This window comes from Pocillopora verrucosa, chromosome 1 (genome assembly GCF_036669915.1).
Source record: "Pocillopora verrucosa isolate sample1 chromosome 1, ASM3666991v2, whole genome shotgun sequence".
In the NCBI taxonomy this organism is placed as follows: Eukaryota; Metazoa; Cnidaria; class Anthozoa; order Scleractinia; family Pocilloporidae; genus Pocillopora; species Pocillopora verrucosa.
Window position 1 is genome coordinate 30,316,607 of NC_089312.1, and position 15,341 is coordinate 30,331,947.

The window sequence follows — 15,341 nt, forward strand, 5'->3', positions numbered from 1 at the left end:
ATAAAAACAGTTACGCTTGGTCAATAAGAAGGTCATATCTGTATGCAGATAACTTAAGGGCAACACTAAACCTCGCAACGGCTCAAGTACAGTGTAAATCATCAACAGCATCGAACAGTTCAAAGTCAATATCACTGTATCACTTCCCCTGGGACTTGCTAGTCTTCTGCAGCGATGAGACTGTGCGCAATTGTTGTTCTGTGCATTGAAATCTTCGCGGGTCTTCGCGTCGCAGGGAATAGATGTAACGATGGAAAGTGTCCTTCAGTTTCGCAAAACGGTTCTGGTAAGTTGTGTGGCATTTTTTTATTCTCTGGTTGTTATCATCAAACTGCATTACGAATCGGAACAATTCACTGTTGATTTCGCGTAACTAGAAATCGGATTTTGAGCTGCGCGCACTTACTCTCAACCCGATGTTACAAGAAATTATTCGCCAATGTTCACCGAGTAAATCACTCACAAGTAATCATTTCACTCAGTCATTGTTGCTTTAGAGAGCCTATTTAGAGTGCCCAAAGACTGCAGTGCATCCGAAGTCACACAAGATAAATACCATTTGAATACTGACCTTCACGGGACTGTTTGGGATCACCATTCTTCACAGTCCTCTTAAGCTGAACTTTAAAACACCAAAGAAACAGCGGACAATAAATTTTCTAAATATCACTATCTAGCCATAGCAAAAACGTTTTTTTTAGAAATATGAATGATGTGCGGAAGCTGTGCCTGTAAATTGGTTTCTGTATGGCTTTTGGAGGCGCAAAACAGTTATAAAATGGCTCATGTCATATATTCATCCCCACGGCTTCCTTGATAAGAAGGTCATTTTAAAACAGAATATCATGAATGTCAGTGAAGTTTATTTAACCCAGCCCTGGAAGAAGAGCCTAAGATAAAAATTGATTTCACGGGAAATTTCGAAGTGAGTGGAAAAAAAACCATACACCATGCTGTTATCTGTCATCGGCTGTTGTTTTTACTGTGATATATTAAGCTCCATCGATGGTTCTTCCTTCTATAAGCAAGCGTGTGGTTGAAGGTGGTTAGCCGTGATGAGCTTTAAATGATCGCTCGTTTGCAAAGTCTTTGTAAAGTGCTTTAAAGAAATCTTTTCTCTATCTCGTGTGAAAGGAGCGTGCCCTCTGCAAATCGTGCAATAGCGAAACTCGCTACCGTTGCAATGCGCGCATTTTTAACTCAGCGTAGACACCATATCCTCGTCCATCAATCAGTACATCTTCTTCAGCCAGGCAATTTTTAGGACAGATCACACAAAGAAAACTCACATCACTTTAACTTTGCTTTAGGTAGATCAAAGCAATAACATTGCGCTTAACATGCACTCGCGTATATTTTTCAATTTGCTAAAACACACTCTGAGATGCATCTATGACAGTTTTACCATACCCATATGGTTTCGGTGGGGTAATTCGCCCTCAGGCAAATTTCGGCACGAAACAATCAAAGTGATTTTTTTACAACGCGACCGAGAAGATGTTCGCGTGCAGAGTTGCCCACAATTTTTTTTTATAACCTAGATGCCGTGACCTTGCAAAAGCGAAACTATTTTGAACCCAACCTCGTGTATTGCGCTTATTTCGGGGTTTCACAGCTATTAAAGTTTACAAAAGAACAAGAGCGTAGTATTTTTACAAGGGGTTGCTAATTTTCTGAAAAATATATATCTTTTGAATTGATTTTTAAGTCCCAACATTTAACACTTGAATACCACCCCGATTATCCCAGATTAGAAGACGTATAGTTTACGAGGCATGCAACAAAGTGACTGCTTCCGTCCTTCGATGCCTGGAACCTAGCCCGTCACTGGACATAAATTTTAGCCAGACATTAAGAAAGCAGAATCATCGCGTTCTGAAGAGGTATTCCGTCACGTCATGAGAAAAAAGGCTAACGTCAACAGGCGCACGTGTGCCCACATTTCACCTCCACAGCTAAGCGTGAAAACGGAATACGATACAAGTCGGCATTTTAGCATCGGCGGGCAAGCTTTGAAACGGTATAAAATTTCTTCGTCCAATTTTCCGACTTGCGGATCTCTTTGACTATCGGATACACCTACCGCAGCCAGAATCGCCTGACAATTTTGGAACAGCACACTAACTTTTTATCTCTTGTTGCAAGCGTAGTTGTGCATCTAAAAGAAGTGTAAAATGGAAGATTACTTTCTAGGCGCGGTGCGGCAAAAACTCTGCATGGTTGCATAGTGTCTGGAAGTTGTTCTTGTTTTGCTTCAGAAAAAGCTTTGTTTGTTTCTTTTGCGGGGGTCTTTTGTACCAGCTGTAGTTTTATCAATTGTTTGGTCTTTGTCTTGCGCAAGAACTTCAGTGCCAATGGGTTTTCTATGTCATCTTTTAGAAGAAACATAAACAGATTAACACATTTTTCGGTCACACTTGGATTGGCAGCGTCATAAAAACATGAATTAATTTTGCATCGAAAATAAGATTGTCAACAATTGCTTTAACGTAATCAGCTGGAAACAGGGTGCATAAGGTTTTGTTTTCCACACTTTAGGAAATCGTCACACGGACAGTATTTCCGTGTTATTACAATTTGCGTTCTTGATAGGGCGTCTCTGGTTTAGAGGTACAATAATTGTAACGATTCCCGTGTCAAGCTGCACGTTACTGTAGTTTGTATGATAATCACTACTCAATTTTCCTTTTACATACGCATATCATTTACAGAAAAAAAAAAAAAAAAAACAAGTTTCCTTCAGGTAATCGTGTCAACCTGCACGGAACTTTATGTTCATGAGGAATCAACCAACATGAGCAATATGGACAAAAGTCTAAAAAAAAAAAAAAAACACTTATTTCCATTTACCAACGCATCTTGTTTACAAAAAGCAGTTTCACAGGGAAAGAGGATAAATTCACATTCCTAAGATTCTTAAGTTGCCACTATCACTTTTGCACAAGAAAAGGCTTGGGGTTGAGTTATAGGAATAAGTTCCTCGTTTTATTTCGGTTGTCATTTTCAAGAAACTTTATTTGTTACTGTCATTATCAATGTGTGGCTTCGCGTGCCAGAATTACACAGACCAGCAAATAAATGTTGTAAACTACGTTCATTGCCAATATCTCAAGACGATTAAAAACACTTCATAATTATTTTGAATTCGGCTTGTTTGCGGAAACTAATTTTTTTTACTTCGCGTGTGTTCTTAAGACTATTCACTGTGGGAGTACCTCATTGACGCGATTGTCGAACTTGGGTCATTTAAAACCTAAAGATGTTAACTTGCCCCTATTCTTTTCATAGCGAGGCGGGCTATTTTGGCTCGTTTTAGGTTAAATATATTGACAATTTTAACCTTGACTTTATAAGGGCATTATTCATATCCCAGAGTAGTTGCCCTTAAGAGAGGGGCTTTTAAATGACTTCGGTATTGATCGACTAAGCAATCGCGATGAAGAATTTACGACATATTTGTGGTCACCGATTAAATGTTCGAACAAATTGTAAACTATTTTAAATGACTGCGGTGGATTAAAACCTCCAAACCTAAAGGATTAGCCGTTCAAAAACATCAATAACTAACTTCGATCAAAGATATCTCTCCTTCTCGTAATGGTTGTTTTGGAGAAAGAGACGCAGAAATTTTATGCAGTAGACTTCGAGACTCAAAATATGACTAAGTTATGGGCTTGTTTAGGAGTCTTACGCACTGAATCGTTGGACAGAAAATGTGGCCGAAAAATGTCCCTTCAATGTTAAGATACAGAAAAAAAAAAAGATAACTAATTTTGGACTGCACTCGTTCAAAATGCACTCTGGCATGACATATTTTAAGAATTTCTATTGTTACCCTGTGTACGCACTTGAAACCAGGAATAATTCATGACCTTCTATATTCTATTGTTAATCGCGTTAGGTCAAAAGACCAACCCCGGTGAGATATTGCTGAGCTCACAGAACAATTCTTCTCGCATGTCTTTGACATTGGAAGCAATATCTGCGCAAATGACGAAGCATGATCTTGAACAACTAAGACGTAAGGGTTAATTAAGAGTTTCAGGATCTCATCAGCATTTTGATGATCGTCATCTGATAAGGCATAGAAACCCCACGAATAATATCGAGATAGAGTAAGTTTATCGCCCTGTCTATATCGACATGTTCTTGATGCACACGGGTAAACATATAGTATTTTATAGTACAGAGGGCACAATAAAGTCCAAACACTCCACATTGTCAAGTCAAGCATATTTATTATTCCTAGATACTTTAGATTTCATCTGAAGACCATCTATGGCTGCTTGCGTCTAGAACCCAAGGTAGTCTGTTGCGTTCATGTGCAGCTCTTGTTTACCCCATCAACTAAATCATACCATTATCTCTCTTTCAATATTTTTCCAGTACTTAAGTGGTAATGTCGCGACATAGTGAGACATTTTTCAGTGGCATCGAGTACGGGCTTTCAAAGATATGGGGAATCAAACCTACAGACTGCCAGTTTTCTAGTAGATAGAGTGCTTTTCGATTGATGGTCGTGAAACCAACACTAAAACCAAAAACAAAATAATCACAACGGCCTATCCGAAGAAAGGCAAATATTTTTAATAGCTATTAGAACTCAATGTAAAACCGACCAAAATGCCCAAAGCGCGGGAAAACGCGAGCGACCAAGTCATAATTGGTTTTGGTTTCTGATTGGTCGAGAGGGTGGTACCTGTTTTCTTCACCAATTGAAAGACGAAATAAAGCAATTATTTACGATACTCGATCAAAAATGCTCTAAACATCAAAAGGGTTTGGATAAGCCAAAAAGGAACCAAAATGGCGAAGACTTGTATGGATTACAAATGACAAACTTGAAAAATATAATCCAAATTTTTGAAGGTACTCAAATCGTAGCCAATGTTTTTATTATTTTTCACAGTGTAGAATGCAAAAAAGCTGTACCTTCTTCGATTTGCCTATAGCTTTGATTTGTTGCGACTGTCTTAGGAATACGGGCTAATCGATGATGTACAACACACTAGTCAAACGTCTGCGCATGCGCGAAAGTTATAATAAGTAAGGCAATTAGAATCAAGTTGTCTCACACGAGTTACAAATAACCATACAAGCTAGTAAGTCAAGGTGTTTAAACAGTGTATAACGTTTTACACATTTCTGTAAACGTTTTGATTTTCTTTCGCTTATTTTGCGAGACAGCGATTGTTTCTTATGTCTCCGCGAAAAAAAATTCGACAGAAGACATAAGAAACAATCGCTGTCGAATTTTGTTTCGCGGGAAATTGGCCAGAACTGATCCTCTTGCTCATGCACGAAGTTTGAGCACCAAGATGTGCAGCCGTAGTAAGATGTTAGTCACGGAGTTTAGGCCACCAAATATGATTCTGAACCCATTTATGTGCTTTGAATCTTGTGACAGCCTCTCAAACCGAAATCTTCAACTTCATTAATAGGATGTGTAAATCCTTTTTACGAATTTAGGGGCTCTCTTACAACAGATAAAGTAATCTCCCAAAATAAACAATTTTATTTTGTATTTTCGAATCTTTTTTATGTCCTTCATGGCTCGAACTCAGACAGTAGTTGCCTGAAAGACTTGAACCTTTTTTCCAGCTCCAAACATTTATCACCCTCTAAAAATGAACCCTCTTAACCGCTGCCCATTTCCAACGTGTGGCTTCGTAGTTCGGTTAGTGGTAAACTGGTGAAGCCCAACTAGTATCCAGAGGCCTGGGTTCGAATCTAGTCAAAGCTTCAAATCTTTTTTTTGGTCTTCTTAATTGCAATTTTAAATTGCAGCTCACCTGCGAGAATCGTTGCTTTACTTGATTCTTTATCCGCAGGTCAAACGAAATTTATTTTATTAAAAATTATGACATTCTGTTTACAGAGAAAGACGGAAAGGAAAGCGATGACAGATTTACCTGCTGTGCCTGTGGAGGAGCAACCTACGACATCACATTTACTGGTAATGTAAAGAAATGTAGAGGATCAATGTCAGTATCTGAGCACCTGTGCACCCACCCTTCCCCTAACCCAGCATAAACCGTACGTTGTTATCAGTTGATTATTGTTGGGTTAGGGGAGGGGTAGGTGCGCAGTTGCAAAGATACCGACATTGATAATGTTTCTCTAAGGTTACTCGCGAAGAATCTTTGGTTTGTTCCTACAGGATGCGGCTCTATCCTTTTCTGTTTTTAATGGCTCGCGTTGTGCCCATCATTTAGAATATTTTTGTTGCGGCTTCATATTTCCAAGGTCCTGTAGAGGGCTTTTCAGAATAAATCCATTTTAAGTTGAGATTTGAGAGAAAAAAAGGACCACTTCGATTGTGGTGGTTTCGCTCCACTGCTCTCTCTGATTGGTCTTAAAAAAAATTCACGTGGCCATTGCAGCCAATCAGGTGCAAAACAAACAAACTAAAAAAAAACAATCGTTTGCTTAGTTTTCACTTCGAGTTCTAACTGGTTCCTTGTACTGTTTTCCTCTGTCCCTTTTGGCCTTTGTGACTACTTTGGTTTTGGTTGAACGCTTCAAGCCACCGATTCGAGGCGACACGTGAGAGTACTATGAAGGACCGTGCGAGTGTCCCTCTTAAAACTCGCGTATATTTTCAACAGAGCGTCTGCTGTGAAGTTGCTCTTTCCTCACTAAATGACGAAGATCTCTGATCATATCTCATTTGCCTTCAGTTGTGACTCTTCCTGTTTAATTTCCCCATCTGAAAAAAGAGTGATTATGTCTGAAGGAATCCACCGTCCCATGAACACACATCATCGTTAGTTACAGAGTTTTTTACAGGACAATCGCGTCAATCTTACTTTCACGCTTACTGTATTTAGATCTGTTTCCTTCATGGTTTTCAGTCTTTATAGTACTATCTATAACAATGGATAGCGTTGAAGGAGCGCTCTGATTGGCTGCTCAAACCCCAAATATCCTTTGCTATTCACCTCTTGGCAACTCGAATGGGATTTGCGCCCGAAAATAATAAAATTATTGCAGAAATGAGTGAGTTAGAATCATCTTTTTGTGCTTTAACATCTCGCTGTTTTCGTGTTTACTAAAACAACTGTTTTCCTCAGTGTCGAATGTTAACGGTGGATATTTAACAAGCTGCCAATGAGGCATGGCTCGTAGAGTTATTCTGTCATGATCTCAAACGGTTTTTAAACGCACTGGCGAAGATGTGTTCACATCGAAATACATTTTGTAGAGTAAAATCAGCGGGATCGTGTCGCTCTTTCGGCTATTTGATGGAGATATGACAAGCATATATAATTAATGCTTATTTGTTAGGTTTGTTTAGTTCAGTCCTAGATATGAGGGTCTCAATGGGGTGGTGGCTTTTACGGCTAACAGTTAACACCTTTCCATTATTCCCACCAAACAAGTTTTTTACGGTCAACTTTTTTTACGATTAACGGTTAAAATTTGTCAATTTTTACGCCTAACGGCCAAATTTTTTGGCCGTTTTACGGCTCTCGGTTAACCCCATTGAGAACCTCATGTACAGACTGGGTTGTATAAAGAAAAAGATGTCCAATGCCTTACAGATGATTTCCCTCTAAGGTAAATGGACAGAATCTACATATCCCCGGCATTTTCCCGGGCGAATGGCACGCTGGTCACCTTTAATTGGTTCCTCACACAGTAAGGATTATATTGTATGGCAATTCGGAGGAATGGCCTCCCCTGGGGTCACAAAGGTCAGCGAGTGGGGAGCCGTCGAGATGCTGGAGAAGGAGATGAAAAATCAAGGAGAGAAGGTGCTCAGGTTAGCCTTAAAAGATGAAGTTTGCACAAAATGTTACCGTAGAACGGTAAATATTTTGCTTTCTGTACTGTATTTCCTCTCGCCTTCAGTTTCAACTGTTAGAAGTAGCCAATATCACAGAATCATTTTCCTTGAGCCAATAAAGAACCGAGATTGCTTTAGACACTGTGTTAACGCTTCTGGAAGCCAGCTTCAAGTCCTCTTCTCAGAAGTTCTGTCTTCTTTTTCTTGTGCATGCACATCCCAAGCCATTGGGATCATTCAAGGCCTATTCTTCTGTAACTTTTTTCAAAATGTTGTGAAAGATTTCCTTTTTCTTCTCAACAATTTCTTTTTCCCTTCGCTTTCTTTTTACCTTTCAATTGATTGTGGTGCACAAGTTTCTCTCTTATTATCGTCGTCTTTCTAATACCAAAGCGAAAATAAATGGTTTTTGTTCTAAACTGCTGGAATGCATGGCACTCGCATCATACTTCTAAACGAATTTTCACGTTTTCGTTCGCCTGTATCTTGGGTGACAAGCCGTGAACGTCTAGTGGTTAGAAAACTCCGTTGTGGCAGGTTCGAATCCTGGTCTCGGCAATTTTTTTGCTAACGAAATTTTTCCAATAAATTCAGCTTCCTCCTTTTAAGTGAACTTGAACTTTTGAGAAATTAAATCACAGAGAGGAAAAGCGTGGAAAAGGAATTCTGTGAAAAATTCTGAAAGCCTTTCGTGCAACTTGCCTGTCTGAACACATATCATTTTTGTTTGAATCTTCAGCATAATCAAGACGCACACGTTATATAGAAGTGCCGGCAAGGTTTCCACCACATTTAAAGCGGACAGCAAACGTAACCTTGTCTCAGCCTTGGCCAAGATCTTCCCAAGCCCTGATTGGAATGTTGGCGTTGACCGGATAAACCTGTGTGACGGGAATTGTACGTGGAAAAAAGCTGTTATCAGGAAACTTTATCCATGGGATGCTGGTTAGTTAGAAAAAAATTCAAAGATTTCCAAAAAAATTAAAAAGTCTCCGCTAATTTGTTATGCTCATAGTGTCGATTCAGAAATTTGCCTAAGATACAGACAGACTCGCGTATGAGAAGAACATTTGTCAGTTGTTTTTAGGGCGAGAAAATCTCGTTCAACATCGTGTAAACGACAATGGACGCACGAAACAAGTGCCTAGAGGCATGGGTTGAAATAGTAGCCTTCATAATGATATCAATCATGATAATTAATAATAATAATAATAAGTATAATAATAATAATGATATTAATAATAACAACAATAATATTTTGTTGACTTACATTGCACAAATACTAATGAAACATTTTAAAAATTTTAATTGTCTGAGGAAAGCACTATTGTTTTCTCACAGACGAGCGAGGGGGAGCGCGAGCTGAGTATTGGGGGCCAGACAAGCGCGAGAAGGGAAGGTTGTTCGCCCCTGCTCTAGGCTCGTGTTTTTGCCTCCGCTCGCCTGAAAACAGCAAAAAGACAAAGGAGGACCATTTACAACTGACTTTGAAGCCCCTTCGGTGCATAATGATGTAGACTACATAGATTACTAACGTACATTGAGGCTCTTTTCATTGGCTTTGATGTTGGCCCGAAAATACCTTTAAGTGGCGCGAGGAAAGGCCCGCGAACTCTGGGTATATGGGTATATTGCATTTCTAGTGTTCTGATTGGTTCACTCAACTCCGGTTATAAGATTATATATTCCGAGTCACCTTGTATGGAAAAGCATTGCACTAACTGTAATGGAGCTGAAAAAAAATGCGATTATTCAAATCATCAGGATTTAATGAAATTTAATAAAACAATAATTCCATTTGCACTTGTTGGATACGAGATTGGTTAGAGCCAATTCAGCGCTATGTGCCTTGTTGCCTACTTACCTTCTCATATCCAACGTGCGCTCATGGAATAATTGTGACGGTGCCACTAAACCCAAATATGTTTTTTCGACAAAATAAATATCCTTTTCCTACTGATGACAAAGTCGAACAAGTTAATGTCGCATCTATTTTGGTTAATTATTTCATGAATTTTCAACGATCCAAAAATTTCCCTCCTTCATGTTCACGTAATGCGAACAGTTTTCCGAGAGCGAAGCCCAGGGAAAACTGTGAGCTTCAAAGAACAGTAGATGATGTCCAAATATGCGCGAGCAAAAATTTTTGATGGGTTATTAGATTGAGGTATTACATTTAACAAAGTTTAATTACCCAGGTACCGATGACGGGAAAACCTTCAAGTCACCGAACATTAAATCTGTCCCCCAGCAGCCAATAAGAAACATAACAACAAACACTCATAAACTGGGATCATTCCCTGGTCAGGGAGATCGCGGAGTCACGCAACCGTTTGGTCAGATTGAAATACAGCTCATGCAGACTTCCGGAGAATGCAACGGAAAGCCTGGACGTCATCCTTTCCCAGAGAAATGTAAGTAAATGATTTCTTTTCCTTACCTTGAGCCGTGATTTTTATTCGTCTTGATACAGTAAATCGTTTTATAGTTGAGGGTCCTAAAAGCATGACCAATAAACACAGACATTCAAATACCCTGTGCGAGTGGGATAATGAACAGCTATCATAATTCATTGACCATTTGCCACAGCTTGATTATCTTGCAAAATGGTAGCCTGCCTGGCAGGGAACTAGATACAAAACTCTGACTCACGACCAGTCGTCTCTCTACTTTTGAATCTTAACGTGGGAAGTGCTCTAGAGGTGCGCGCGGGGAAGATGGGAAGGGAGCAAACGATAAATGTCTCCCTCTCTTTTATTCCTTCCCGTTGTCCCCTTCGTCGTGTTAGTCCTCATCTCTCTCGACTCCGTGGGAGGATGGAGATAGGTCTGTACGAATCGTCATTATGGTAGGTTAGGCTATAAATTCGTTATTTTCTCTTTTGCATAAACAGCTCCAAAAGTTCATTGCAAAGTTTCTCGCTGGTCGGAATGGAGACCCTGCTCGGTCACCTGTGGTACTGGAGTCCAGCGCAGGGGCCGCGCGGTAATCCAGAAGCCAAAGAATGATGGGATTCCTTGTCCTCAACTGATAGAGTCAAGGGCTTGTATCCAGCCCACCTGTATTGGTAGGTATTGAGGTCGATTTAAAATGTTAAAAACTAGAACATTGCGATTGAAGGATTAAATGAAAATAGTTTAAGACTTCTCTTTCAAATGCAATGCTGTAACCACACGTTTTAGCCACAGTTATTTGAACTGCAACAAACTTCATTCACAGTGTTCAGAGCCACATACAGCAGAATACACTCGTCAATTATAAAGGAAAGTGCAAACATTTTACAGTCGATTCTCACCCCAAACCAAACACTACTACATTGAGATAGACTATTTTCTCCTCCAAATCATGCTTAATCCTTCAACTCCTAAGATCAAATTGTTGATTCTCCCCTCTAGCTGCTACACATTTCTTAGCATATTAGTAACAAGCATTTGGTGTTAGATCAAGATAACAACTTCTACATGTACGAGATAAGTTTGAGTATTCTCATTTCCTGTTAGCTGGATAATGTATGGATATTATAAGGAGAAATTACTTGTTAATCACTAGAAGTGTCTTTCCTTACAGAAATCATTCATATGTGAAGAATTCAATGGTGGTGAACAGATCAACTACTTTTTCTTATGTAGGTAAACCAGTCAATTGCAAACTCTCCCCTTGGTCCTCCTGGAGTGAATGTCGTGGTTCATGTAACAGGGGTGGACAATTTCGCTCGCGCAAAATTCTACAAAAAGCAGAACATGGCGGAAGTCCATGCCCAGAATTCAAATCACTTATCAAATGGAGGCGGTGTAAGCTGACAAAATGCCCGCCAGAGAAACATAACGGTGAGATTATGTTATGGCAAATAAATCAATAAAAACGAAAAGCAATCAGGTATTAAACACCGAGAGTATTCCCATCAAGGCGTATTCCTGCGCTTCACCGAATAAGTGTGTCTATTTTTTGTTCTCATTAGCTTTTACCTCTGACCTACCATTGTGATTACTTCAGTTTTGACGTTACGGCGACCAATAGCTTTTTTTAAAGCTAGGAACGCATTCGTTCTTAGAACTTTTAGAAAAAATTTTAAAAAATCTGTAGGAAAAAGCTGTGATATCACGTTGACTTCACTGACTTTAACCTGTGATGAGGCGTCTCTCTTTTGAAGGGGAGCACTATAGTGTAGAAGTGCAAAAGTTTGTGCGCTTATTAGTAACCTTCAACTCAAATCCTACACTTTTACGCTCATCCAAAACAAAGAACGCCTGATCGAAAGTAACGCAGACCTTTCATTTCTTCATTATTGTCAGACTGCATAGTAACAGGATGGTCACCTTGGTCAGAATGTACTAAAAAGTGCAACAGAGGAAAAAAATTACGAGTAAGGAAGATCATCAGAAGCGAAAAGAATGGTGGAGCAAGTTGTCCGAAAAAACTCAGAGAAAGGAAAAAGTGCGTTCCCGTCAAGTGTCCTGGTGAGTTCCTTGTTGTCAGCGGTCTGGGAAACTTATTTCCGTAAACGCTTATTATTTGTGGGATGAACTAGTAAACCTTTTCAGTTACTGGAGAAGACTTTTTCTTTTACAGCATAACCATCAACTTTTGAAAGTTATTGTCGTATAAGGAGGAAAAAAATCCATATCACTGTTTTTAATATAAAAAAATGGTTCAGGTTTCATGGTTGAACACAACCCAACGAAAAAAACTATGTATATATTTCAAAGAAGAATGCTGAGATCAGGATTTGAGCTTGGGTTCCTGTGTCCTAACCACTAGACGATGGGAGCAGTGAGTGTTGATTTGTTAAAAAACAATCAGGAAGAAGATCCTTAGGCTACGAGAGGAAATTGGCAAATTTAAACTTCTGTAAAGGCCAATCTCTTTGATATAGTCCACTTTTTAATTCCCTGCTTCCGCGCCCCCCTTCCCCCCTCCCCCCCCCCACCCTCTTTTTCCTAGTCATTTCGTTCATGATCGTCTCCTTACGGTTTCCCTTTTTTTTTAGTGTGAGAGTGATCGCTGACTTGAAAAGCTAAGAAAATAAATTTGGTCGAACTCGCAAGAAGTCCAGTGGTCTTGTATGAAGAAAGGATCCGCATAAACTACTATGAATGGTTCAAGAGCTGCTCAAGACAAGCTTGTATAAAGTTATTTATTAAGACTTTCAACCGATGATAGGTTGACTGTCCTCATAAAAGTGTTTATTTGTGTTTTCGACCACAATCTAAGTTTACCACTCACCACTTCAAGCGTGAGAGCGAAGTCCAGGAGCTGATGGGGAAAGTTAAGGAATCATGCAATTTCTGCACTAACCAGACGAAAGTAATACTGTTACGGAATCCACCAAGGTCATTGTGGAATTTGAGCAATGCAAGGAGATACGCCTAAAGATGGAAAATTGGCAATTCTCGCGGTTACATAATTTTTGCTGTTTTTGGGTATAATATCGCGAGCTAGGTTTGCTTAAATTGTATACGTGTGACCGTACCCTCCCCCACTAAAGAGTAACGGAACACCTTCCTTTCTCCCTGGGGGGGAGAGAGGGTGCGGCTACACGTAGGTTACTCAAATCTGTTGAGTGAACTGGAAAGGTACATCTCAGATTTCTTTGGCATCATTTCAGTGTAAGCTTTTTTTGATGTTACAAGTCTAGCATGAGGTGCAATCAACGAAGTTCAGTGAATTATTCAAAGCTAAGCGATCAACATATTGATTTGAAAAAATATGTACTTATATCTAGGCGGTACACAACAGTTTACAACACTATTTATTCGACCAAAAAAATTATAACCAGCACCAATTAATAGTAAAATATATTGTTATCCGTGAAGTAGCCAAACATTAATTAACACTCCAGACAGGATCACTGCAAAATTTAGGGTGCCTGTTCCGAATGGTATTTTTTTGGACTAATTTTGCATGAAGTTTTATCAATATGGTCTGATTCTAATTCTTTGATAAAAATGGCGTTCTAACAGCTAAATCTTGAGCTATAAGCACAAACAGCTGAAAATTAATGTGTTTAAGATGAATCCAATCATGCAGGCATACTTCAAAAATAAAAGTTGTAGAAAATACTAGTTCAGGGATATTGAAATTTTAATTAATGACCTTCCAACAATTGTGTACTCTTCTACAACTTGATTGCCTCATTTCTCTCATGGTGATATATGAGAGAGAAGTAAAGGACATTTTCTATTGTATTTTCCTAATAAAGAGCTCCAGCCAGACTTATTCTGAGGTCGTTTCTTGCAGAATCTCAAAAATTCTTGTGAATAGTTTTAAATTCTTGGAAAATATAAAATAGTCGGTTATACTATTGATTAGATCATATGTGAGCGAGGATCAATAACAGCATGGAAAACCTGCTCGTCTCTGCAGCTTTCTCCAACTCTTATTGGCTTGAACTTAATTATCATATTATGTGTTCATTATCGAATACTTTGGTAGAAGACGCCAACGAGAAAATGCCCGAATGAAATGTATCCCGGTCAGCCAAAGTGGACCTCATCCCTTACACCGGCGTTTCCCAATGCGCATGGTGTGAGCTACCACAAATAAGGGGAGCTAAGCAAGAATAGGTCTGGGCTCTAAAATCCTTGTCCGATCCTTTTGTCGATCTCAGAACTATCGTTTAAAATCTGATGCGGTGAAAATTGGAGGTAAAATCATACGCATTAAAGAACATTAATTAAGTACCAACATTGAGCAAGGCGAGAGATGTAATTAGATTCCTTCATACTCTGTGTTGTGGATCGCGACAAGTGTGTGCTAGTCGATGCTGGTTGATGTTTGCCTTGAAAAGGATAATTGTTATGAACATAATTGCTATAAACCAATTCTTCAATTCTTCTGGCTTTCATTTCTTTTCTTCCTTTTTTTTCTGTTATCCATATTATCGGGGTATTGATATTCGAAATTTTTAACAGTAAGTGTCAAGTGACAACACACGCGTGTCGGAATCGTCTTATATCAAACAAATCATACCCCTGCTAAGAGGTCGTCTCAGTCAGCTTTTTCATCACTTGCCTTCGTTGAACGCGTCATATTCTCAGAACAACAACATCAAACTGAGGCTTCGAAAATTCCGTATCCCCTTCCACCCCTACGCTAAATTGTCTCCAGTCATAGATATTACGCAATATATTGCACACAAGAGGTAAAAGGAGCAGCTGTGACTAGGGAAAAAAAAAAGAAAAAAGGAATGACAGAATGGCTCCCGCTGAGTATAAGCATTTGTAAATCGCCCATCAGACGCTTGTCGCGTGCCCGTTGCTTCATGGAAGAAGAAATATTTGGCCTCGGAGCTGAACAACATCAGAGTTTTGTCGTAGTTGTTATTTTAATCTCATTCCGTCCTTTAGTAATGACTTCTAGCACACCTAGAGTTGATTCTTCTGCTTCTGTGAGTATGATTTGACTGTGACAGGCTAACTGCGGCTTTTCGTAGACTCAGGCCGGTTGGTCTGCGATAGTTATCAAATATAACCTGGTGATTTGAAGCAAGGAGGTCAAGGCCATGAACTGACTGACGCCGATATTCATGGATATGTTCTACTCAGTTATCCAG

At 39.4% G+C, this 15,341-nt stretch overlaps 1 protein-coding gene across 1 annotated transcript; it reads left to right on the top strand.

Annotated features, from left to right (window-relative positions):
• Positions 1-13,848, top strand: LOC131788211 (spondin-1). Its single transcript, XM_059105287.2, has 9 exons — positions 1-286; positions 5,879-5,956; positions 7,561-7,765; positions 8,529-8,734; positions 9,988-10,203; positions 10,683-10,856; positions 11,419-11,616; positions 12,082-12,246; positions 12,777-13,848. Exons 1-9 carry the CDS (start codon positions 175-177, stop codon positions 12,779-12,781), a joined length of 1,359 nt encoding a protein of 452 aa, XP_058961270.1. The 5' UTR covers positions 1-174; the 3' UTR covers positions 12,782-13,848.
• The last annotated feature ends 1,493 nt before the right edge of the window (positions 13,849-15,341 follow it).